We start from the raw sequence: 24430 nt of genomic DNA, 5'->3' as shown, positions 1-24430 counted from the left end.
GAGGCTATTTTGATCCATTTTTATTCCAGTTAACCCTTAGTTAAGTTGATTATTTCGTTTCTTTTTTTAATCAGTTGATTGAGATAATCCTTTTCACCTGTACAGTCTGTGAAAATCAAAATTAGCAATAGTTTGCTGTGATGTCATTCATGATAAATACGTGATTTATAAACTGAATTTAGGTTGCGATTTGAATTAACAAAAATGGTTTCAGAATATCTCCGAAAGATTTTTTGTCCAAATTGAGTACATTATTCCACAGTTCACGCAAACAAAATCCACGTTTTAGAAGGATTATGTTCCGCACTTTCAAAACATTTTATAGATATGTTTCCAGAAAAAATATTTTACATAGCATTAACATTTCCAATTGCCTGAAATGGAACAAACTCAGCTTTCCTTGTACCACTCGTTCAAATTTAGAATAAAAATTTTAACAGTTTTCCACAACAAAATAAGTCAAAAATTATAACTTCGATAAACTTCACACTTTCTCACAAAAAGTCAAGCTCATTCTTTTTCACATTTCTGCAATTCAGAAGTATTGCAAAAATTGTATTTTTGCTTTCTCTGCAACGAGCTGACGTTTGATTTTGGAATTATTGAAGGACAGGCGGCAAAAATAGGTCAGCAATGAAGGAAAATGTGATAAATAACTAAGAAAATATTTAATGTGTAGAAGACATGCACGGAAAGCTAAAATTAAGTGATTAAATGTACTGGAAGGGTAGAATTATGTAGAATATATAGACTGTAGTATATACATATGTAGAATATTATAGAAAAGATGCTCGAAAGTTCGGATCATTTTGAAATTGAGTAGAAGAGGTGAGAAAAATATATTAGATAATTGCTCGAAAATCATTACAAGTCAAGAGCACAAATGTTTTAGGGGCATTGTTTTTATCGTTCAAGACGTTTTCTAAATTACTTTGATCTGAAAAGAGTGTACTAGAGACTATTTTGAATAAATTGCTGGGTTACATGACTGAGGGATGATTATATACGGGGTTATATTATACACTCTTTTCTCAATTCGTTCTACACTTTTTGCAAAGGGTGTAATTTAGGGTGGACTGCCAAAAAATTTACACTCTTATGCATTTACCCGTATAACCAAATTGAAACGTCTAATGGTAGTACTAGTTGGCGCAATGGTTAATGCACAAAGTAAAAGTAACATGTGCACAAATTACATAGCACAAAGTAAAATTAATTCTTATAATTACACTATTCTACCCTTAATTAACGGGAGAAAGAGGGGTGTAATTTTTTTTACACTTTTCACCTGTTTCCCCTTATTTTGGGGAAAAGCATCCGCCCGAGAGCTTAGTGTAAGGGAAAAGAGAAATTGTGAACATTAATTAATGTTTTCGCACTCATTCGTCTCAAGTCAGCGGTATGCGTTTAGGTCTATTGGTATCAGAAACATGACTATTCAATATTCTCCGCAAAAGGGGTCTTCTTTTGGGCTATCAAATTCGTTCTATTACTCTGCACTCCGCCTTATAGAGTTGCTTATTGTAATCTGGGGTGAAGATCGAGGAAGGAGAAAACACGAGCTATTAGGGCTCACAGACTAATAGTAAAGATTATTGTAGGTTAATAATAAAAGTTAAATAATAATAAAAAATAAAAGTTAATTGTTAGACCTTGATTTGTTTGTGGCAATCTTATTCGCTGCCGGCAAATTATTACATCAAAAATAGAATATTTGATTTTTTGCATCGCTCAAAAAAGTAACGAGCAGAATGTGTACTGCACTGCTTTGTGACTATACTCGGTATACTATTCCATTTGTGCGTGTATTTGAATGTGTGGTTTGTATACAATCAAAACGCACAACACAATTTGAACAGCAAAAAGGCTCCACCGTGGCATTTTTCACGTTAGTCTCAAAACAGTATAAAAGCTCTAGTTCAAAATGATTTGTCACTTTAGTATTCAAATATCAAATAATATTAACGCCAAAATCTCTATTGCCAAATTTCGTTACGTCAATTCCAAACATTCAAGGCTGAAAACCCAGCTCATTTTCCTTGACAAACTTTACCAAGATCGATGATTATTTGATCTCAAATTATACATATTAATTTAGCAACTTAGTCAAAGTCTCGAACGATAGGTACTTTAAAGCCAACAATTTAATTCTCTAGCCTAATTCGGTTTCACCTAATAGCGTGTCAGCTTGAAATCTAGTTAGAAACCAGCTCAAGTTACGTCACTCCACAAACTTGCTAAAACTCACGCAAAATTCGCTCAAGTTACTGGGTCTATTGAATAAATTGGCTGCTTTTGATTGCTACGATGGGAATTTTTGCTTCTAAGTTGTTTGAACTTTACAATTCGTGGGGTAAGGAACCCTCGCGTATCCTGATGTTGGGTTTGGATGCAGCTGGGAAAACTACAATTCTGTACAAGTTGAAGTTGAATGAACAGGTCACTACAATTCCCACCATTGGCTTCAATGTCGAGACAGTTGAATTGGGAAACGGACTCTCTTTCACAGTCTGGGATGTTGGTGGTCAGCAGAGGTGAGTATTCTCTTCAAAATGTTTCTTAGCTTTGTCTACAAGCTTGACTTGACTTGAATTTTCACATTACATTTTTAATATATATTTCTTAAAATATACTCATTCAAAAGTTTTCCACGCTGTCGTTTCTGGTAAGTCAAATTTGACAAAGTGAAAATATGGCCAATTGGCAATATGGTTTTTGAGCAAAAGACTATTATTGAGCAAATTAAGAGTGTGAATATTGTTCATAATTTTGTTGTTGTTTGTGATTAGACTTCGTCCCTTGTGGCAGCACTACTTCCACAACTCAGATGGGCTCATATACATTGTGGACAGTAATGACCCTGACAGGTTCTCAGAGGCACTCGACGAACTCACCTCCATCCTCAGTGACGACAGAATGCGAAATGTCCCTGTACTCCTACTGGCCAACAAACAGGTAAACTAATATACTCTATCAAAATAACCCCCCCCCCCCAGCACAAGTGTTCAGAAGAGCTATGGGCAGCTGCAACATCTACCTCTCTAAGTCGTATTTAACTGCAATCAGTTAGCGCAAAAATACTAACTAGTGATGAAAAAGTGGAGTTTGAGGGTTGCATAAAATCCTCTATCTGATCCTTATATAGTCAGTCCCACAAAGTTGCAATGCTATCGAACGTTTCAAAGGTCAAAGTTCAAATTTAATACATGCACAAGATGAGTACTTTGTTGTTCTTTTGTATGTTGAAAGTTTTTCGAACGTTCGTTTGCGTTGCAACTTTATGGGACTTACTATATAATGACCCACGATTCTCGTACAATAAAGTTCTTCCCAGTAAAGCGTTTGGTTGGCTAATGGGTTGTTGTTGTTGTTGTTTTAGGACCTTCCAATGAGCAGAAGTGTCTCGGAAGTGACAGAGAGGATGAAGATGCACTCTCTCAAGGACAGATCGTGGCACGTACAGGGATGCTGTGCCCCCAGTGGGGAGGGAATCATTGAGGGAATGACTGAACTGTCCAGAATGGTGAAACAGTTCAGGAAGACTGCGCGACAGAGATACTACTAATCATACCATCTCATTTTATATATACACAGCTAGTTGGAGAGTCAATACTGAACAGAGCACAATTTGAAGTGATGCAAAAATGTTAGAAACTTTGTCAGAAATGCAATCGATAGATATTTAAACTCTTATTTCTTTAGATTAATTGTTGTTATATGTGAATGATCTTAGAACAGAATGACATTGTCGTGAAAAAGTTATTTTTTTTATGATAGCTCTAGAAAAATCAATTTTTCCTAATTTCTTCTTTAATCACAATACCAAGATTCAGAACTCTACTGGTGGCAAATTCCAAAAAATGATTGGCCCAAATTGTGTATCAAAATATAGCTCGACTCAAATTAATGCCTGAAATTCTGTTGGACATAACATTTTTCGCCTGATTTCAACGCCACAAAGTTCGATCCAATTTTGCCATGCTAGACTTTTTTTACTCAGATTATCGTGCTAATTTTTTTTTGAACCAACAGGTAAAGATAGTTTTTTTGCTCAGCTAAAAATTGAACTATGCATATCGTGAGCAGCTGTGGTCGAGTCATGGGTCGAGAGAGTTTTCTCAGTTTTCTCCCTAAATTTTCAAACATTGTTAACATAGTCAGCAGCTATTTACAAAACTGGAAACCTAACTGGGTGACAATCGTTGCAGTTTATATGTCAGGTTTATTTCTATGTAATAACATGACAGCTTAACCAGTACCTCCAATTGATTAATTTTCCGATCCACCTTAGTGGGGGGATTGTGCCTCACTGGGTTGTTTTGTTCAGTCAATTTTGGCAAAGAAGTATAATTATTGTAGAGAGTTGTGAGTGTTATCATTAAAAAGCCCGTCCAGCGTAGAAGAGATTTTTCGAGATTAAAAGTTTTGTGAGTATTCGACTGATCCCGTTCTTTTTGTTTAAATTTTCAGTATTTGTGCTCAAGTTTTCATCAAGTCTGATTTTTAAAAAAATCGTTAAATTGTTAATATGAGTGTTAATGATTTTGCCTCCAACGACAGAGGAGCACTACTGAATTGATTGATATGAATTTTCGGCTGAAATTTGGTTCAATTCTTCAAAAATCAGCGTTTTTTCATCAAAAAATGCCGCAAATTATGCTACCTTAGCCCACTTTGCTGGAAACACCTCAAAACTGCTGACACAAAACTTATCAAACTCCAAAAAGGATTGATTCCGAATCCGGTTCCTATAAGATTGTTCTGGAATCAAAATTCTGCAAATCTGTGCTAATTTAACTCGGTAAACATCCAAAAAACGTCAATGACTTTCGATATGCCGTTTTTGTCCAATTATCTATTAACTGGAAAAATGACGTGCTTGTAATGGACCAGCAGCAATAGCAAGTTAAGCGTTTGTTTAATCGTTTATTTTTATTAGCCAAAAACGATAGTAATTGATAACTGGAACAATGGCGTGCTTTTAATGAACGGGCTTCATTAGCAATTTCAGGTTTCGTTTAATCGTTGATTTTTATCCAAAAATAACTTCACTAATAACATGTTCAATGGATTTCCTAAGGACTTTCAATAAAAGAAATGTGGAATTTTTGTTGAAAACTTACCGTTGTCATTTTTCAAAAAAACATTAAATTCTTTAGCTTTGCCACTTTTTTAACTCTTTCTGGTAAAGTATTACTAAACTAGTCTCGCAAAAAGGTTGTATCTTCTTTCCTTTGATTTCAAATTTGAATTGACTTACAGTTTTGCGTAATGTTTTCTTTGGTTGTGATACAATACGTTTCATTACACTTTTTCCCGATTTTTGGACACTTACCCAATTTTGAGGTTCTCCTTTGTTCTGTTTTGACATTATCTTGTTAATGACAATTAAAATCATATATGTCAATTTAATAATTTTGAAAGAAGACACAATTGAACGTCTGAAATGTTTTCAGTGAACAGATTATGTTATAGCAGCATTGACACACTTTTCTCGCAAAAATTAATTAAATTTTTGACCTTCGCCTGCATTTGTCCTCTGTTATGCAGTCTTATCACATCATCTGGGTAGTTACAGGTCTTAGTGGTTTTATATTGAAATGTACAAGAGCGTATTTACTGATTTTGATGAATAGCTAATGGTTTCATGACTTTGATTTTAAACTTCTTCAAAACACAAACAAAATTTTAAAAACTTTTCCCTTTTTGTATTCTGTCTACAAGTTACTTTATCTCAGTAATGACTGGTACAATATCTTTTTCTAGTGAAATAACAGTTAATTGTTTTTAGCTTAGCTTTTATCCGATGTGATTTGACTTTGTTTTAACTTCAGTTTGTTTATATTTTCGGCTGGTTGTTGTTACATAATTTTGTTGTTTGTCTTGTCTCGTAATCTTGTTAATGGCGGCGCTGTTATATGGCATTTTTTATTCGTTAAAGGATTCCAGTCTAAAGCAAATTTTGTTTCATACATCAGTTAATTTCGAACAAAATGTGAACTTTGGAAGTCTTATCTTTATTTGGTAAATAATTATGTCAATAATACGGATTACGGGGATCAAAACATTACCATACCTCCTTTTATCTGATAAAAATCATTTGACATCGAGTTGTTTTACCTACTTTCTTAAAGTATTTTATATTGGGTTACCCTGTTATTTTGCATCGTAGCGTTGTTGTTTGGCTTCTTCCTTTCCAAAAAAGCAAAAAAGCTTAATTATTTATTGTATTTTAGATGAAACCTAGGAAAAACTTACTTCACCCATGAACACACCAAGGATAGCCAAAATTGACTAAATAGTTTTTTCTCACCTCATTAAAACACTTTCGCAGGGGAACTCGACAAACTAGGCTAGGTCATCATTAACGTCCAATAATCCCTAAAAGAGCTTTCACATACTTTCATGAGTCCAGGTCTAAAACTGTAGTCTAGCGAAACATATAAAGTGACAAAATGCAAATTAACGGATAAAACATGTTTTAGTAAAGCAAATTCATGGAAAAAATAGCAACTTGATATTGCAATTTGAAAACAAACTTTGGAATTCGGTATTTGTATTAAAAAAGAACTTAGGAGCAGCAATGAAATGAACGTCGAATCATTAGCATGTCTGCAACTCTAATATAGACAAAATTAATATTCAACCTTCTCATGCACATTACTGCATTGCTTAGTAGGTAAAATCAGTGTTACTTGACAAGTTCTTGATTCTTCACTTTTTAAGCATCAGTATCCTTGGACTGATTAGTGTTCATTTTTGGGTCTGGCTCGCTCCAATTTAAGACAAGCTTTCAATTTCTGCCAACTCAAGCTATCCGTCAGCTTTCGTTGCGATAATATTCAAATCTGATGAAAAACTAATAATCTTGAACCAGGAAACCCATTAGATTTCAAAACTCAATGTTTGATGCCAGAAGCTTATCGGAACAGGGTTAAATAAAAACGCGAAATCCTGTTTCGGTAGAGGAAATCTAAATATTTTGTATTTCATAACGTAAAATATTAATTCAAAAATCTTATAAGGCCGATACGACTTATAAGAGACAGACAAACGCAAGCTTTTCTGCATCAGACAACTAGCAATGTCATCAGCCAGACGTATTCGATGCTCTTTTCAGGTCTCAATCGGTCTAAATGCACGTAGTAAGACCTCTAGATTCTCAAAATATAGTAAAAAAAATGAATTGGTTCCAACGATGCTCAAACCGCGACCTCTAGGTTAAACCTTGGTTTTGAACAATCTGTGGAAGCGCTCTAGCAATATAGTCTTTTCGTATACTTAAGCGCGTTTGCATCAGCAAATCCGCAGGCCCTAAAAGAAATGATTCAGAAACGGAGATTGAATTAACAATAAGAAGAATCATTCAGCCGGTTGGTGTTTGGACTTCAGCGGATCATACGATGCCGTCGTTACCATAACGTAAATTTAAAACGGAGCGACTGGATAACAGCCACATGGGGTGTCGCTATCGGTTATCCAAACTAGTTTTCATGGTTTCATCGGATGGAGTTTTCTATTTCCAACAAAGTTTCAAGGGGGGAGGAATCCTTTTAACCATCGCTTCCAAATTATATTAGCGTACGCTTGCACTCTGGTGAATTGCTTTTAGTGATCGAAGTCATACAAGGAAGCTAGTGAAGGACAGCAAGAACTGCGAATTCAAAAGAAAATTCTTCAGCGTTATGGCATCTAATTCGCTAGCATCGGAACGAAAGGAAGTCAATGAAGTGTTATTTTGTAATTGCTCCACTTTTCTGCAACGCCGCCAAGAAAATTCCCCTCGTGCCGGCGTCAGCGGGGTTGTTTTACGTTGCCATGTGATGACATTGATCAACAGTTTTTGAACGCATCTTGACAAAACTGTTCATTAAAAATTCTAAAAACTAGTTTCTTTCACTGGTTATGTAACTAAAGTATATTTGTTCTGCTGATGAATAGCTATATACCTAGCGTAGTATTTAGGAGCCACAATCAATAGTGTTCTTGGATTGATCTTCTTATTTTTAAAATTGAACTTCGGGACATTTCCGACAAAGTTGTATTGTAATTTCGCGTCATACGACTTTTTCAGCGGTATTCACTATCCCCTGTACTAACGATTCCAATGGATGATGATTAGAAATATTACCCTCTCTATTCTTGGAGTGATGATAAGCAGGTTGTGGAGAATTATTCAACAGGTTAGATGATGAAATTATCCTTAAAATTCTGTAATATTTCAATGAAGTATACTCGGTCCAGATTGTGATGGCGTACGGTGAATAAATTGTTTTAGAACCATACTCAGTGAAACGGGAAGAGGGTTGCGTTCTGTTAAATTAGGACCAACTAGCGACGATCCTATTTTGGCCTGTTTTTTGGGTGTACAAACAATCATTGCTCGTCCGCATTGAGTTTTGCATAGGAAACAGTACTCCCATTGTCTCACTGTTTTCATTCAATTTTTTCTACTTCTTTGAATTGTCGTAGAGAACTCTTAGACGTGCTGCTCTTAAGCTTCTGAAGTTTGCAATTTTCAGTCTGTTATCCTTGGTTTACGCTCTGATTTGACGAAAATCAAAAAAGATCTGAAAAGTGTTAGAGTATAACTCAAACAAAGTTTTTGAAAAAATACAAACAAGTTTATTTAAACTTTGTTGAAGCCAAAGTAACATATGCTTAATGGCGAAGATGCCATGTATATTCATTGAGCTCACTTCAAACTTCATTTTGAATTTTCAATAGTTGAGACTGGATTAGAAATTAATGTAGACTGTAACTAACAAAAAAAACTGCACAACTATTTAAAAAAATATATAAACGTTACTCCATCACAATCTGAATAATTTTTGAACTATAAAATCTGACAACTAGACTAAAACTGGTCTTGCTGTTTCGAAAAAAGCTACAAATGATACCGAAATAGCCAAATTGACAAAAATTTTATTATATCAAAAATAGATGATGAATTTTAGATGATGATCGACTCAACCTTATCATACCTATTATGAATGTATCAACTGAAAGCATTAGATAGTTTCTTTAATAACTTCTCCCTGGATACCTAACCAGACGTTTGATTAATTAGACTTAGTATAAGACAACAAAAAGAACATCAAATGCTGGCAAAACTCAAGAATTAAGAAAGAATTTACAAAAACAATTTGTCTGAGTCTAAAAACCAGGATCTTTACTCATAATCCTCTTATGAATCTTCCTATGAAACCAGAAAATGTTTCAAATGTTGCCGAGACAACAATGAGACCCAAACTGGTCCTGCTATTGCTGTTCGCGGCTGTTGAAGACGCAATCGTTCTAAAATATTGAGTAATTCTTTTTCTGGCAAGGGAAAATCGTAATATATCGAAAATATGTTATGCATTTTCTAAATAAATATCGGTTTAAATTAGCAAAAAACAGTTATTTTCTGAAATTTTTTTAGGTACTTGTTCCGATAGATAGTTTCTTTAATAGATAGTTGTCTTACACTAAGTCTAATTAATCAAACGTCTGGTTAGGTATCCAGGGAGAAGTTATTAAAGAAACTATCTAATTCTTTTTCTGGCAAGGGAAAATCGTAATATATCGAAAATATGTTATGCATTTTCTAAATAAATATCGGTTTAAATTAGCAAAAAACAGTTATTTTCTGAAATTTTTTTAGGTACTGGAGATACAATTAGCCGATATCGGAATAAATCAGGATTGTCTCAGCTGTCCTTTTGTATGCACCACCGGTCAAACTAGGCAAAGTTTCCCAAATAAACATATTTGCTGCTATTTTTCTATGAAGAAAAACTGAATTTTTAAAATTTAGCTAAAACTTTTGCTGGAACAATTGGTTCAAACCACTCTTCTCTATCTTTTCAATTAATTAGACTGTCTTCAACAATTTCATCATATTTTTTTTATCAAAAATTGATCGAAGCTGGAGCAAAAATTACGAAAAATAAGAACAAAAACAACGGAAGTTAGGCTAAGGTTCATAAATGTTTAAACATCCGGAACTCCTTGGAAAAAGCGAAATTCAAAGTCTTTTTAATTTGAAATTCTACGCTTTATAAGCTTTCTAATAATACCACACAATCCTGTACCTTGAAATTAAAAAATCTCAGTTGAGTATTCAGTTCTTCAATTTAAGTGGGTCGGAACAACTATCCTTCAATGACTTTGGTCCTATTTAAAATGTCATAGCACAAAGTTTGTTATTGTGCGCTGAGAAAATTTTTCCATCTACAAAAGTTTTCCTTCTGCAATTTTTAACCAAAATCCAATAAGCTCTTTAAGCTATGAAACGTATTTTTGAAGTCGTTTTTACTTTGGTCGACTTTGGTAATTACTTTTTTATTTGAAAACAATTTATTGTCAAGTTTTCGTTGTTTGCTAGGAACTGTTTGACGTGATGTCCACAACTTGTGCACTTTCAGATTTTCGTCTACCTTTATCCAATTGTTTTGCTTTCAAAAAATTTAAATATTTCTACATCTTTAAATGAACCGAGTTTTTACAGAATTCCAACCACAGAATTCCAATCAATCGCTCACACAAAAGTGGCATAGAAAGCCAACAGTACCAATAAAGCAGTAGACGTTGCTCGACAGAAATAATATGGTCCAGTTACTTACTGAATTTGCGATAATGGTACCTGAAACCCATAAAGGGCAGTTTTTAAATTCATACACCAGCCTCTCAGTCTGAAGGGAGCCATCTTTAGTTCGAAATTGAGGAAAAAGTTTTGAGCATACAATAAGTTTTCAAAACATGTCAACTGGTAACAAATGACCACTGCTTTAACAATTAAGTTAACTTCGAGTACGGACCAAGTGGGCCCAGAGAAACCATTGCGTGGGAAGCTCACGATCGCTTAGAAAACACACTATTAATCACTGTTGTTTAACCTTTACTAATTGTACCAGTTAATTGGATGTAAAATGTAACACTACCTGTGTGGTACAAGCTCATTTTTGGTTTTTCGCGTTTTAGCAAAAATTGACGAGATCAGCTACTAAATTGCCGTTCCTGCGTCGCTAATTCCGTCAGCGAATTCTAGTGACAACAGCAATGCGAAAATTAGCGACTAGTCCACCAAATAGCGCTTCGGTCTTATCCGCACTCGCTTAATTTCCTGATCTTAATACATGTGTGCGGAAAACAGCGATATAGCTGAGTATATACTGAGGCAAATGTGCTTTCGCCAACGAAATGCTGTCCTTGTAATTTCAACAGCAGAATTTCAAAATATGAAGTATCACATTTAATTATGAATGTGCGAAATGTAAGTGTGCTCATCGTTCAATCAGTTTGTAAGCACTATTTCATTGCAGTCAGAAATTGGCAACTGTTTCTTTTCCCTTAATGCAAAATTATTACTATGAAACATTGTGATGTGATGTCACTGACTTTTGAAACAACTCTCATGACACGTAAAAATTGTCAAATTAAATCTCATCGTCGTACTACAGTCACGGTCCACAAAATAGATTGATTTTCAAGTTCGATTTTCAAAACGGACAACATATTATTTGTAAGTAGCAGTTGAGCGAGGGAAAAGAAAGAATTAAAAATTGCAATGAGATCAGTCTTTAGGTAGTGGTACCATTCTGCATCCGAGTAGTCCTCTGCCTGACCAGACATGAGGTGTGAGAGACAGTCTGAGAGGCCTCCCTTCGTTCTCTTCTCGTGAAATCTCCAGTCCAATCACTGAACCCTCAAAACAAAAAACAAACTAAAAGAAACGGCACAACAAAACCACTGTACCGGAACCGAACTTTGCTCATTGATCTAACTTTTCTGTGCATTGAATTGAATGCACTCCACTGAGAAATAGAGATAAATTTATCATTCTGACCTGATATCCCGAAAGCATGTTGCTGATCATTGCCAAGTTGTCGTTGAAATTATCTTTCGTCACAGTACCAAATCGCAGAATAAGATCATGGTTACGCAATCCACCCTTGTAAGCAGGCGAGCCCTCGATCACTTGCTCGACCCTGGAAAAAGTATACGTTGTACATCCGATTTATAATTTTTAGAATGATGCGTGGCATATTCAGAGATTATCCCAAAACAACTAAGTTCTCAAAAAGATTCTGGCGAAGAATTAGAGAACAACAGCAACAAATGTCAGTTCTATCGCTTAGCGTAAAAATATGGTGCTCAGCTGTTTCATTGGAGAGATTTTGCAAACTATTTAAAATCAGATACTAGTTTGCGATCTTGGCCTGCTGGACGTAATATCCAAGCAACGTTTTTCATTGTTTAATTCCGCCTCGAGGAAGTTGCTTTGATTCACTATCGAGCATGACAATTCCAGAAAACAAAATGCCCTATATACAGAAAAAAACCCTATTTAAATTATAGCGATGTTCTTATTCAATTAGGGTACAGGAGCTTTTCTCTCTAAAAACATTTCATTTGCTTAGCCATTGTTCAACACTCATTGGTGAGGAGTGGAAAACCAATGGCTGCTGAACAGCTGTACCCTCTTTTTGGGCGGCAAATATCCACGAGTCAAAAATTTCTGCCAAAAAGGATCTGTCGTGTCAATGGTAACCACTGACCTCCATTCTTATAAGGCGAGTCAATTGTACACAAAATCAACCCAAACTCTCCACCCTTGTTGGGCAACAAAAATGCCTAAATTGCGTTCAACTGCGCCAGCAAATTTATCTGACAGCTCACATTGTTTTTTATTTTCCTCGCATTTAGTGCCCGAATGTTAATGCCTGCTAATTCCAAGTACCTGTATCACATTAACAGATTGTCACTTATTTTGCAACTGAAGCCATTATGCGGAAGGGGCAGAAACGGAGTAAAAACCAGATTGCTTTTGAGTTATGTTGTCGCTATTGAAATCGAGACTTCAATACGCGACAATATGGAGTTGCTGCGGCGAATACGGAGGAGAAAATGGAAGACATGAATTATAATTAATTATGCACTAATAATAACCTCAAACATTTATTTTATTTAAGCAACAAACTTAGAGAAGCATGCAATGCAAATTTGAGTCATTATATGTCGACATATTTAGTTTCTAAATTTAATAACACTGAGTACGCTTTATCTTAACATAGATCATTACGTCAATTCTACACCGAAATCCTGACATGTGTTCGAAATATTCTATGGATAGTCTACATGGTTAAACACCAACTCCTGACGTCAGTTTTGCATGGCAAAGTGACGTTTTGGAGTTATGTCGACATAGTTTGATTTAACCAATCAACGGTTGAGAATTGACATGAACAACGAGAATAGCGGGCTATAGATAGCACTAGAACCACAACCACGGAGGAGCGGAAAACTGTAAAGTTTGAATGTAAAATTAATAAAATTTGCGGATTGTCGCAATCTCACTTGAGCAGTAAAGTACTGTGTCTTGCTAATGTGAAACTTGTAATTTATTTAACCATCGATTTGTTTTAAGTAACTTGAGGGAAAGGAAATTAAAGAACCTCTGATAGCTACATTAAGTTGACGAAAAACTCTGACTAGACGAGCGATTTATAATCAGAACGTTAAAAGTAATAGGCGGTGAAAGATTTACAGTTCTCAGATTTGCTTTTTCTAACCAAAAACATACGTCATCTCTATCACTTCGGCCCCAGTGACCAAAGCCGGACTTCTGTTTTGACCAATAATTCAAGTCCGCACATGGTAAAAGAAGTTCTCCTCTTCTGAACTTGAATAAATCCTTAGATTCGTTTATAAAAAAACAATGAGCAACCTATAGGGATACAAAAATTCCGTTTTGAATAGCCCCACCTTGAATTATTGAGTTATTAAAAAGAATTCAGAAAAATTATTTGATTAGTTAATTGAAACTTACTGAGTAGTTCGAGCAATCGAATTTATTATTCAGCAAAGCTGAACGATTAGTTAGAGTAATAAAACAACGTTAAATGCGACGGCAATTTACAGTATAGCGGATATAAAGTTACAAAAGCGAACTGCACAACCTTGCATCACGACAGCTTGTAAACCACTAATAACGAACTGGGCGGTATCAAACTTTCCTTGTCATTGATAGGAAAGCAGCCGTTACATTTCATCCAACAAGTCCTCAGAAAACAAGAACTCTGACATGTGTTCAATTCGCCCCTCACAATCTCAAGAGATATATCCCTAATTAAAGCCCTTATAATCCTATTAATCTCAATATTAATCATTTCTTAATTAATTGATTTACAGGTCCTATTTGTTTCCATCTAGGACCACAGCCTCTAAATTGATTCTGTATAACCATAACAACCAGATGACAAGATAATTGCGTGTCCGAACAAAACAGTCACAGACAAAACAGTCCCAAATTGCAAAATAATCCAAGAAAAACAGTTCCAGACAAAATAGTATAATCATATAATCTGCAAACAATCACCAAACATAATCTATGAGTTCAGCCTCTGTACACATTGTTTTGAATTGGTATGAATTAGGACTAAACAAAAAACTTGTTTCCAAATGATTTTTCAAAAACTATGTTGTAATCAGCTTAATATTTGATCAAAGAGATACAATCGTATGAAAAACTTAAGGGGTTTCTTCGTTAATTGATGTCCATACGTTTGACTCTATATTTAGTTCGGACTATTTGTCTGGGACTGTTTTGTCTGTTTCCTTTGGACTATTTTGTCCGGGACTGTTTTGTCAGGGACTAGTTTGTCTGTTCACCGATAATTGTAGTGCACCTAGGAATCTACAGTCTGTACTTGAATTGCTTAAAATTTGCCTTTTTAAGTTTCTTGATGATAAGTAAAACTGTAAGAAGTAATTGGTGAAAGCAAGTGCCATTATTCATTTGTACAAGCACTCAAACAACGCCAAGAAAAGCGCAAATCGGATATACACTTGCTTGAGAGATCAGCATATATTAACTAAGAAACGAAACAAACCGAGGTACAGATCTACGGAACAATTGAACACAAGAACGCAAGACAATCACACGGAGGTTCAGCTGGCAAAACTCTCGCTTGAAAGGTAGAAGTTTCTTATAACCGTTCTAAAATATAAATCTTCCCGGCATTACACCAGTCCCAATAAATAACAAATTTAATTATAAACTAATTTTTTTAAAAAACAGTTTATTTAAGGATATTACCGGAAAACCACGCATCCGTAACTTGTTAATTCACGGCAACTATAATTTACATAACAATCTACTTATATAGAATTAAGAAACATCTAAATCATTAGAAATAATAAGTATGACCATTAAAAACGAAAACGTTACATTAACTTTATCTAAATTCACTGCGTGACAAACTCAAAAACTGCTTTATTGCATACTTCTCCTGATTGCCATTACATGTTTTAACTAAGCACTGAATCCCCGAGGCAGCTCAACTCGGTCATTTAGTGTTTTAATTAGGTCACAGAAGTCTTGCGGGAGGCTGAACGCAGACTTAAGAAAAATCTTATCCCTTAATGTTGAACAATCTCCTTGCAAGCAAAATATGGAAGAATTTCTCTCTTACTGTTAGAGAAGGTTGCCTAAGCATTCTTCTACTTGAAGGCAGAGCGAACAAAAATTAAAGATCTATTAACATCTGTGAGCCTTTACTGAATTTTAACGCTTTAAACTCGGGACTTCCATCAGGAAAAATCGTTCAAATAATTCGAAAGGAAAAGAGGAACAGGCCCGAGCGAGATTTGGCAATGAAAAAGGAGCATCAGGCTGGCTAAACGCACTTCCATTGAAATGATATCAATTCAATCTTACCAAGGGAGAGTTCAGAGATGGAATTGCCCTTAAGTATGTATTGGATCCCTTAAAACTACCCAACATGCGTATGTGAAGAAACTTTAATGTAGAGTCAATCAATAATCTGAAAAACGATGAAAGATAATCGAAGTAATCGAAAAAAAAGAATTGCCCTTAAGTATGGATTGGATCCCTTAAAACTAACCAATATGCACATGTGGAGAAATTTTAATGTAGAGTCAATCAATAATCTGAAAAACGAGGAAAGATAATCGAAGTAATCCAAAAAGATGATAAAAAAGACACCTTCTGCCATTTTCTGCTTTACAGAAGGATCCGGCGTTTGCATCAAAAGCCAGAAAGATTGGTTACCAGGATCAGCGATAAGAGAGAACTTTCGTATTCGGACGGGCTTACTTTCATCAGGACAAAAATTGCATCTCTATACTCCGCATCCGTGGCGCACGCGCCATATGCCAGCACACTGCAGATGCATCAATTGGAACTATGTTAGAGGAAGGGCGGCTGTTCCCTAAGTCTGTCTATAAAATTAAGTGCAATATTGATCCAAAACCACTAAATACACCTCGACTGCTATTTTCATATCTATTGTTGATCATTCTCCTCGCTTTTGACGCTTTATATTTATACTATCAAATGTTAAAATTTATATATTATATTAGATTATATTATAAAGCTGCAAGGATTTGACCAAAAACCCTTTTCTTTTCGGAGAGCGTTCTTTTCACTGACTTAAAAAAAGTCATAGAATTGCACAAATCGCCAGCAGAAGGTCAGAATAGTAGCCAAAAAGAGTTCCGTGCCGCATAATAGAGATATAAGCAGACACAGAAAAAAACTTGAAGTTATCGGCTCCACTCAAAAAGCTATGGAAAAAACATTCAGCGATAAATTAGCTAATTCATTCCGCAGAAGCCTTTTTAGGGACCTGTTTGACATATACCAAGATCTGAGTTACATATGTGTCCATAGTTTCGTTGAATTTAAACTAATTCAGATTAAACTAAGTTCAGAAGTCATTTTATTGAGTAAAGTATGATAAAAAATCTTGTCACACAAATAACCTATATACATAGGCTGCAGAGAGTGAGAAATGACGTTACATTAGCAAACACCGTTAGTGAGAAGAGAAGTCATGGAGAACATTTGACTTTTTTAGATTCCCTACGTGAATAAATGTAAAACAAAAAAAAAGCGTCGGATGACGAAACAAAAAAACATAACAGGACAAGTCCTGAAACAATTCGAAGAACTTTCATTGACCAATCAACTAGAATGGACATGAATGGATTAAGAAAGGCATTTAGAACATAAACCGACTAATGTCGGAAGAATTGCAGTCGAACGACAGGTGGTGCAATTTAATTCAGGGGCTGCAGCCTGAATGAATTTTTCATAGGTGCCGGCGCCGGGATTCGAACCATGGACCTCCCCGCTCCATCAACAGAAGCACTGCCCACTCGGCTATTAGACCCTTCCTGTTGTTATGCTGCAATCGATTTTATTTTAGCAACAAGCTTTACTTCGGAGTGAGAGCAATAGCGATCACTCAAAAATGAAGAACTTGAGAAAGCGTAAGAAGTCACTTGAGAAGTCAAATGTTCTACAGAAAAGCGCAAAATTGGTCAAGCAAAAAAAAATTGCATACAAACGACCAACACGTTTACAATAAATCTTACGAACTTCGTTCGAGACCAATTAAAAAACAATCAGATCCAAAAAATCGAAAAAAAACAGTACACATTAATGTGAAAATATTGCATGTGAACCAAAAAAATAGCCAGAAAGCAAATTTTTGTTCAAACACCGCTTTCTCTCTACTTTGAAATTAGAGCAAAAAGATTTCACGCCTAAAAACCACTCGCTTTTTCGCTCCACTTCCTGTTTCCGGGTGACCAAAATCATCCCATCAATTTGACTTAAAAAATCATAATGTGTGAACAGATCTTAAAAGACAGTGGCCCAATACAATTCAAATTCTTTGAATTATAAAATACCACGAACACTGCAATATAGCTACACTCAGCTTGCACTTTCGAATCACACTTTCTAAACGTTGGCTGTAAGAGTGAAACGCAAACATTTTTAACCTTTTGATTTTAAGTTAGAACATAACCGACTAAACGTCGGAAGAATTGCTCTTGAACGACTAGTGGGAGCTCTAATCAATTGCAGCCTGCTTCAGTTGGGGGGGGGGGGGCTAAATGGGACTAAGAAGTTCTATAGTGCGCTTCAAATAACCACATTAGAGGTTAACATATACCACTATTAAGATTTAAAGTAAAAAATGACACCAGTTTCGGCGCACTTTTCATTTGACTTTTAGTATTAAATTGCCGCCAATTGAGTTCAGCTGCTTGAAATTGTGATTGAGAGGGAATTTTAGATCACGCGAAATGCAAAAAGTCAAGGAGGTAAAAGTCACTCCAAAAGTCAAAATTGTAAAGCAAAAATTTTGCATAAAAAAAGACACACACGTTTACAATAATTGCTATGAACTACGTTCAAGAGCAATTAAAAATAAATCATAACCCACCTAGGTCCTTGTACCCAACGCACGTGCGCAAGCGATCTCGTTTCTGAGCACCAAGTCCCTCAGGGGACCGTTTTATGTTCGAACATACATAAGCTGCTGCATTCAGTTTATGTCTATTTTCCATAACAAAACGGCGGACGTGCTCTGAGCATACGGGGATCTAATTTGACCTGATGTACCTGTCCTGAACATTCGATTTTTAAAAAGGTGACACACTGATTGCACCTTAAAAATGGCTCTGGTGGTGGAGGAGGTATATAGGGCTTGGGATCATTCTCAGCACTGTTTTCGTTCAACCCGTCTGCTAGCATTTCTTCCTCTGAGCCCGACAACGCAGACCTGTCAACAAAACAAGCTATCTGCAACTTTACTAAACAATTCTGCCATCAACCGTCAAATGTATGCAACAAATGCACATTCTATGCCAAATTTAAACGAAATCTAGCATTAAGAACTGGCAATCTAACCCATTATCTTTTCAAAACTTTAACACGACTCTAAATAATGTTGAAACAAATATCATAGGGGGTTTTTCAATTGCTTTTAAAATATTTTTGGTCTTAATGGAACAATCTCAGATTCCACATTTATTTACATTTGAATATTACCACACGGTTGTTATCGCCACCGAGAAGTTATCAAACTCCAAGCGAAGCCGAGTCGAAATTTAGGGTTTGATTTTTTTAATCAACACCTGTTGCGATCATTTCAAAATTGAACACAGTCAAAATTATACCACATTGCAGCAACAATTCAAATGTTAGACTACAAGTTTATCAAACTGTTTCCATCATTATACTACGAGTTTATCACCACACTTTTATCGCCACCGTTTACTTAGTAAAAGTGCAATAAAAGAGTGTGATAAACTCGTAGTCTAATGCTGAATTGCTTTTCCAGTGTCGATAGATCGCGCATTAAATTTTATTACACTGGCGGTTTATTTAACTGCTACTATCGCAACAGGTGTTGATTAAAAAAATCAAATCCTAAATTTCGACTCAATGATATCAAACATTGACTCAGAGATATTCCGCATTAAACATAAACAAACAACGTCGGAATAATTGCTGTCGAACGAATGGCGATGCTAGAGGAACTTATACGGTGCAACAACTTCTGACAAGTCAGGGGTTGATCACCCGATCTCTAGGTCGCGAGTAGTTGACATTTACCACAACGCTACACATGCTACGCGTTCTTTCGCCCACAATCGGCTTCGCTTTAGCAGTAGAACTAATTTCTGAATGCGCGAATTCAAAACATAGCTGGCGGATTGCTCGAAAATAGCTGCAACAGATTCGTAGATCTGCAGTCTCAAAAAGATAGTAAAAGAAACAGAACAAAGAAAATTCTTCTTATTAAATGCCGAGATGTTTTATTTTGATTAATTTTTTTAAACTTATTATGAATCTTTTTAACTTATTGCTGCTTCTATTAGCTGCTCTCAAATAATAATCTTGAATTAGAGTGACACGCAATCACCTGACCCTATCCTGAACTCAAGCAAAAAAAAGTCAATTTCAGAGTGAGGAAGTTCGACAAATTTAGACAATGGTACCCAAGCTGAAATGACAAGTTTTTGCCATAAATTAAAACTTATACCTGGTGTCCAACTATGAGCTAATTAGATCCGTTTTCAACTGAAGCAAACAACGATATTGGAACATGTGATGTTGGAACATCTAACTGGGGTCACAAATTTTTTTTTTTTGGGGGGGGGAACAAAATAGATCCAAAAAAACCTTAAAACCAGGCCAATAATAGCCTCAGTTATCACTTTCCGGCTATTGATCACTAAGAAATATGAAAAGGTCAAGCGTGAAAGTCACTCGAGAAGTGCAATCGAAAGAACGGTCTAGAGGAACACGGTTGTGCCTAAATATAGCATAAAAGACACAATTTTACAATGATTGCGTCAAATTTCGTTCGAGAGCAATTAATAATCATGGGTTTGGAAGTATCTTTTATACTACCTCTAACCACACTAACCTGTCTCTGGTGATAGAGTGTAACTGGTGCAGCTTGTGCTGGATCTGTGTCATGATGTGACTGTGGTCAGTCTGGAGACAGGCCACTCTGTGTCTAGATATCCTGGCCAAATGCACATCTATGTCACTTCTGGGATAGTCTTCCGAGTCAATTAGAGGCCCATGCATCCCAACACCTACCCAAAACAGTTCAGTATAGGATAAAAATTTTAACATAGAACGTTCATTTTGGTTTCGGCCTCGCAAATGACAATTAAGAACTCTTCCCCGTGAAATCTTAGTGATTAAAAACATTCTTGCATTTCTTTGTTTATTGTCAGTGATCCATCTGTTATAATATAAACAATTCATGTCCTTTTTTCATATATCAGTGGCAAGTGCCATGTTACTGATAACTATCATTTTTTTAACGATCTAATGGGGCCCCAATAATTCAAATTGTAGTCTCTCATTAAAATTGACGGCATGTGTCGAAATCTAGCTAAGTTTTCTAGGAAGTTGTCAGCGTACGCATATTTGCATTCAGGGCTTTTGGTACTAGTAACATTAAACCGGCTTCTTTCTTAGCATCACCTCTGCCATTTCATAAACTCAATTCCCTTTTGTGTATTTCGAATGACGTTATTCGCATGTGCAAGGTTTAGGATCTCATCTTTATTAAAATCACAGTTTAAATCAGAGGTTTTTTAAATTATCACAGTTTGAATTCATTTTCAACATAGCAGGCAGATTGCCAGAAAATAGCCGCAATAGATTCGTAGATCGGCAGTCTAAAAAAACAGTAAAAAAGACAGACCAAAAAAATTCGTCTTTACATTGAAGGCTGATCTGTTATACTTTGATCAAAAATCTGTATAAGTTATTGCTGCCTCTATTAGCTGATCTCAAATAACCTTCATTTAGAGTGACACACACCTATTTGACCTTATCTCTTTGAATTAAAGTAAATAAAAGTCAATTTCAAATTGAGGAAGTCATTTTTGAGAGTGAGGTAAGTCAAGTGTGACCAAAAATTTAATCACGCGCATGAACAAAAAACTCGCTCCACTAAGAGCGAAAAATGACGTCACACATGCAATTCAGTTGGAATTGCATGAACGAATGAACAAAAAGTGGCTGTGACGTCATATGGTCGCAACAAAAATCATGACGAAATAAAAAAAAACATAGCAGGACAAGTCCTGACGTACAATTCAAAGAATTTTCATTGACTAAACAGGAAAACTAGACCAAGAATGGACTATGAGTGAATTCAGAAAACCATTTTAAAAAAATCAGAACAAAAAGATAAGAAAAAAACAGAAAATCAATATCAAAATGCCGCATGTGAACAGAAAAACCCCTAGCGAGAAATGAAAATTTAATTCAAATAAAAAACTAGGCCTAGAATGAGCTGTGAATGGATTGGGAAAACCATTTAGAAAAAAATCCGATCCAAAAAATCGAAAAAACAGTAAAAATCAGCGTGAAATTGCCGCATGTGAACAAAAAACCACTACCGAGAAACCGAATTTTTGTTCAAACACCGTTTTCTCACTGTACTTTAAAATTAGAGCGAAAACAATTCACGCCGCAAAACTGCTCGCTTTTTCGCTCCATTTCCTGTTTCGGCGTGACCAAAATCACTACTCCAATTTGACTTCAAAAATCATGAAAATGTGTGAACAGATCTTTAAAAAAAAGACAGCGCCCCAATACAATTCAAATTCTTTGAATTGTAAAAAACCAAGAGAAGGCCAATAATAGCCCCAGCTATCGCTGTGCGGCTATTAATCAATGCAATGCTTTATATCGGTTAAAAAGAATCATTTGAATTTAGAAGCTCATGAGAAATGATTTTCAATAAAAGAGCAACTGATAAGAAGCTGTTCATTTCGCTGTCTGAGCTTTTTGGTTAGCGAATTGATCTTCAATTAGAAATTGAATATCAATTCAAAGTCCATAAAGTGAGTACAGAAGTCAATTCGAGAATGAGGTAAATCATGTATGATCAAAAACTGCATCACATCATTCAACGACTGAGTTGTCCTGAGAGTCAATTTTAGGTCCCGAATTTCAAAAACTTTCAAGATGTGTCAAGAGAAAATTAGAGAGCCACCTGTATCTATTTAATACATACGAGCATCATGAATAATTCTGTTGCTATTAGAAAACGAAAATTACGAGGCACCTAGCCATACCAATATCAGTGTTGAGTATCTCATTCAACTGTGCCACTTCCAACTCAATATTGCGTCTCTCTTCATCCAGTTGCATAAGGGATCGTCTCAATTCATCACCCAACTGTACAGAGACACCTGGTTGCCGATGCGCTCTTGTTTCGTCCAGGGCACCATGGGCCGTGTTATTACTTTCTGAAGCAGCCCCCTCTGTGTTACTAGCTTCACTAAGCACACCGTCTATTTCATTTACCTCCATGTTTAAAATCTGCAAAATAAATAAGCTGACCGGATAGACTTGGGAAAACTACTTCCCTCCGTTCAGAAATATTTGATTTTACCGCGGACATCGCGAGCTCGAAACTGAAAAGTTTTCGAATATTGAAACCTGTTCAACCGAATCTGGTGTACCTCTTAACTGCATTTGGTGCCCACGCGTTTACAATAATTCCTTCAAACTTCAATCAAGAGCAATTGGCCAATTCAACCAAAATTCAATTAAAAAAATTTGACTATTGTAATTTCGACGGAGCGTTAAATAGATTAAGACTTAATAAAATTAGCAGTGTTTGACTATTTAATTCGACAGGAAAGCTGCCGATGAAAGCAACAAAATTAACCCAATTCTCTTAAGGATTAAAGCAGAAGCACACAAGCAAAAATCTTTGAAATCTTCTTGTACAAAATTTGCAATTTTCAATCTGCTAGATACAAATCAGTTTGGCTTCAGACAACAAAGAGGTACAGTTGATGCATTGGCTCACTTTGTAGAGAATGCTCGGATCAATTTGGAAAACAAACCCAAACGCTCTATAGGGCTTTTTCTAGACCTGAAAAAGCCATTCGATAGTCTATCCTTGCACTCCAAGAAAATTTCTCACATAAGCTTGAGGCGACCCGAACTCACCATAATGGAATCGTTTTTATGTGAAAGAAAGCAGAGTCTTCGAAATGGTTCTCAAAGAACGAGTGCAAGTCCAGTTAGTTTTGACGTCCCCCAAGGCTCAGTGTTGGGACCACTACTATTTATAATTTATTTCAATAATATCAAGAAAAATTGCAACTTAATTTTGACACTACAAGCTGATGATACTGCTCTGCAACATGAAAAACATAGCCGGCAGATTGCCGGAAAATAGCCGCGATAGACGCTCGTGGCCTTCCATGAATTGAAACACCTAAAGAAATAAGATAGACAGATCGACCACCAGTCCTTTAATAGACCACAAGACTTTTTGGGTTAGCTTCGGACTGTCAATTTTTTGACACATACGTTCTATAAGGAAAAAGCCCTTAAATATCTATTTCAAAATTGATATTCGAAATCAAAAACTCAAGACTAATAATAAAGAATTAGGGCATACAAGCTTGGCACTACTTAGATGCACACTATTAACTAGTAAATCTTCATAAAAAATTAAAGTTCCATAAGTGAGTTCAGAAGTCATTTTTTTGAGTGAGGTAAGTCACGCAATTGACCTAAAAGCAGAAACGACGTCACGTACATAAATTTTAACTGCAAAGCAATAGAAGTCACTGAAGTCAATTCCAAGAAGTCAGGTCGTAAGAATCATCGATGGAGACGACGAATTAAAAAAAAACCACGATGTCCCCAATAATAGTCGCTATCGCTTCGCGGCTATTAAAAAGAACATTTGCGATAATCTGCTTCAGGCCGACAAACAAGTTAAATCAATTTCTCAGTGACAATAAATTGACTCTGTTTTGAAAAATCAATTATTCTACTACCAATGAGCAGCAGAAACGCTTCAATTAAATTGACAATAGGCAACGACATGTTAAAACAGTTAGTTTGGAGTTGTTGACAAAATTCATAAGCTTGTATTACAGATTAAGGTTCATTTTAAGCATCAAACAGCTCGTATATGTGGTCAACTCATACGTGCAACCTGTTGTTCAATTTTTAGTACTAATCTACGGAACTACAGAGACTATTAATTTATCGAGCAAAAGTATACTGCTTCCAAAAGGCACCACCCGACTAGGCGTTTGATCTCCTTTGAAGTGTGTACGTAAA

At 35.7% G+C, this 24430-nt stretch overlaps 2 protein-coding genes across 4 annotated transcripts; one reads left to right on the top strand and one right to left on the bottom strand.

Annotated features, from left to right (window-relative positions):
- The first annotated feature begins 1922 nt into the window (after positions 1 to 1922).
- On the top strand, positions 1923 to 3806 carry LOC142344092 (uncharacterized). Its single transcript, XM_075395578.1, has 3 exons — positions 1923 to 2534; positions 2790 to 2955; positions 3380 to 3806. The coding sequence occupies exons 1-3, from the start codon at positions 2308 to 2310 to the stop codon at positions 3563 to 3565; spliced, it is 579 nt and encodes a 192-aa protein (XP_075251693.1). The 5' UTR covers positions 1923 to 2307; the 3' UTR covers positions 3566 to 3806.
- A 7415-nt stretch (positions 3807 to 11221) lies between these two features.
- Positions 11222 to 22744, bottom strand: LOC142344091 (26S proteasome non-ATPase regulatory subunit 9-like). Of its 3 annotated transcripts, none has more exons than XM_075395575.1 (5): positions 22414 to 22744; positions 20235 to 20409; positions 18468 to 18581; positions 11831 to 11972; positions 11222 to 11707 (listed from the first exon to the last, which is right to left on the bottom strand). In XM_075395575.1, exons 1-5 carry the CDS (start codon positions 22649 to 22651, stop codon positions 11558 to 11560), a joined length of 819 nt encoding a protein of 272 aa, XP_075251690.1. In that variant the 5' UTR covers positions 22652 to 22744; the 3' UTR covers positions 11222 to 11557. The 3 variants fall into 3 exon arrangements, with proteins under 3 accessions (XP_075251690.1, XP_075251691.1, XP_075251692.1); XM_075395576.1 differs by having other exon boundaries at positions 11222 to 11689; positions 22414 to 22690; XM_075395577.1 differs by having other exon boundaries at positions 11445 to 11682; positions 22414 to 22690.
- Between the last annotated feature and the right edge of the window lie 1686 nt (positions 22745 to 24430).

This window comes from Convolutriloba macropyga, chromosome 8 (genome assembly GCF_964194025.1).
Source record: "Convolutriloba macropyga chromosome 8, txConMacr16.3, whole genome shotgun sequence".
Classification (NCBI taxonomy): Eukaryota; Metazoa; Xenacoelomorpha; order Acoela; family Convolutidae; genus Convolutriloba; species Convolutriloba macropyga.
This window is presented reverse-complemented; position numbering and strand designations above follow the sequence as displayed.

What these genes read in the sequence shown, in the direction of transcription:
- LOC142344091 (XM_075395575.1), bottom strand. Translation starts at nt 22,651, where the DNA reads ATGGAGGTAAATGAAATAGACGGTGTGCTTAGTGAAGCTAGTAACACA. An exon ending in CACTCTATCACCAGAGACAG is followed by an intron (nt 18,582 to 20,234) that starts GTTAGTGTGGTT and finishes TTTTGTTGACAG; the next exon opens with GTCTGCGTTGTCGGGCTCAG. An exon ending in ACATGCTTTCGGGATATCAG is followed by an intron (nt 11,708 to 11,830) that starts GTCAGAATGATA and finishes CGTTTCTTTTAG; the next exon opens with TTTGTTTTTTGTTTTGAGGG.
- LOC142344092 (XM_075395578.1), top strand. Translation starts at nt 2,308, where the DNA reads ATGGGAATTTTTGCTTCTAAGTTGTTTGAACTTTACAATTCGTGGGGT. An exon ending in GATGTTGGTGGTCAGCAGAG is followed by an intron (nt 2,535 to 2,789) that starts GTGAGTATTCTC and finishes GTTTGTGATTAG; the next exon opens with ACTTCGTCCCTTGTGGCAGC. An exon ending in TCCTACTGGCCAACAAACAG is followed by an intron (nt 2,956 to 3,379) that starts GTAAACTAATAT and finishes TTGTTGTTTTAG; the next exon opens with GACCTTCCAATGAGCAGAAG.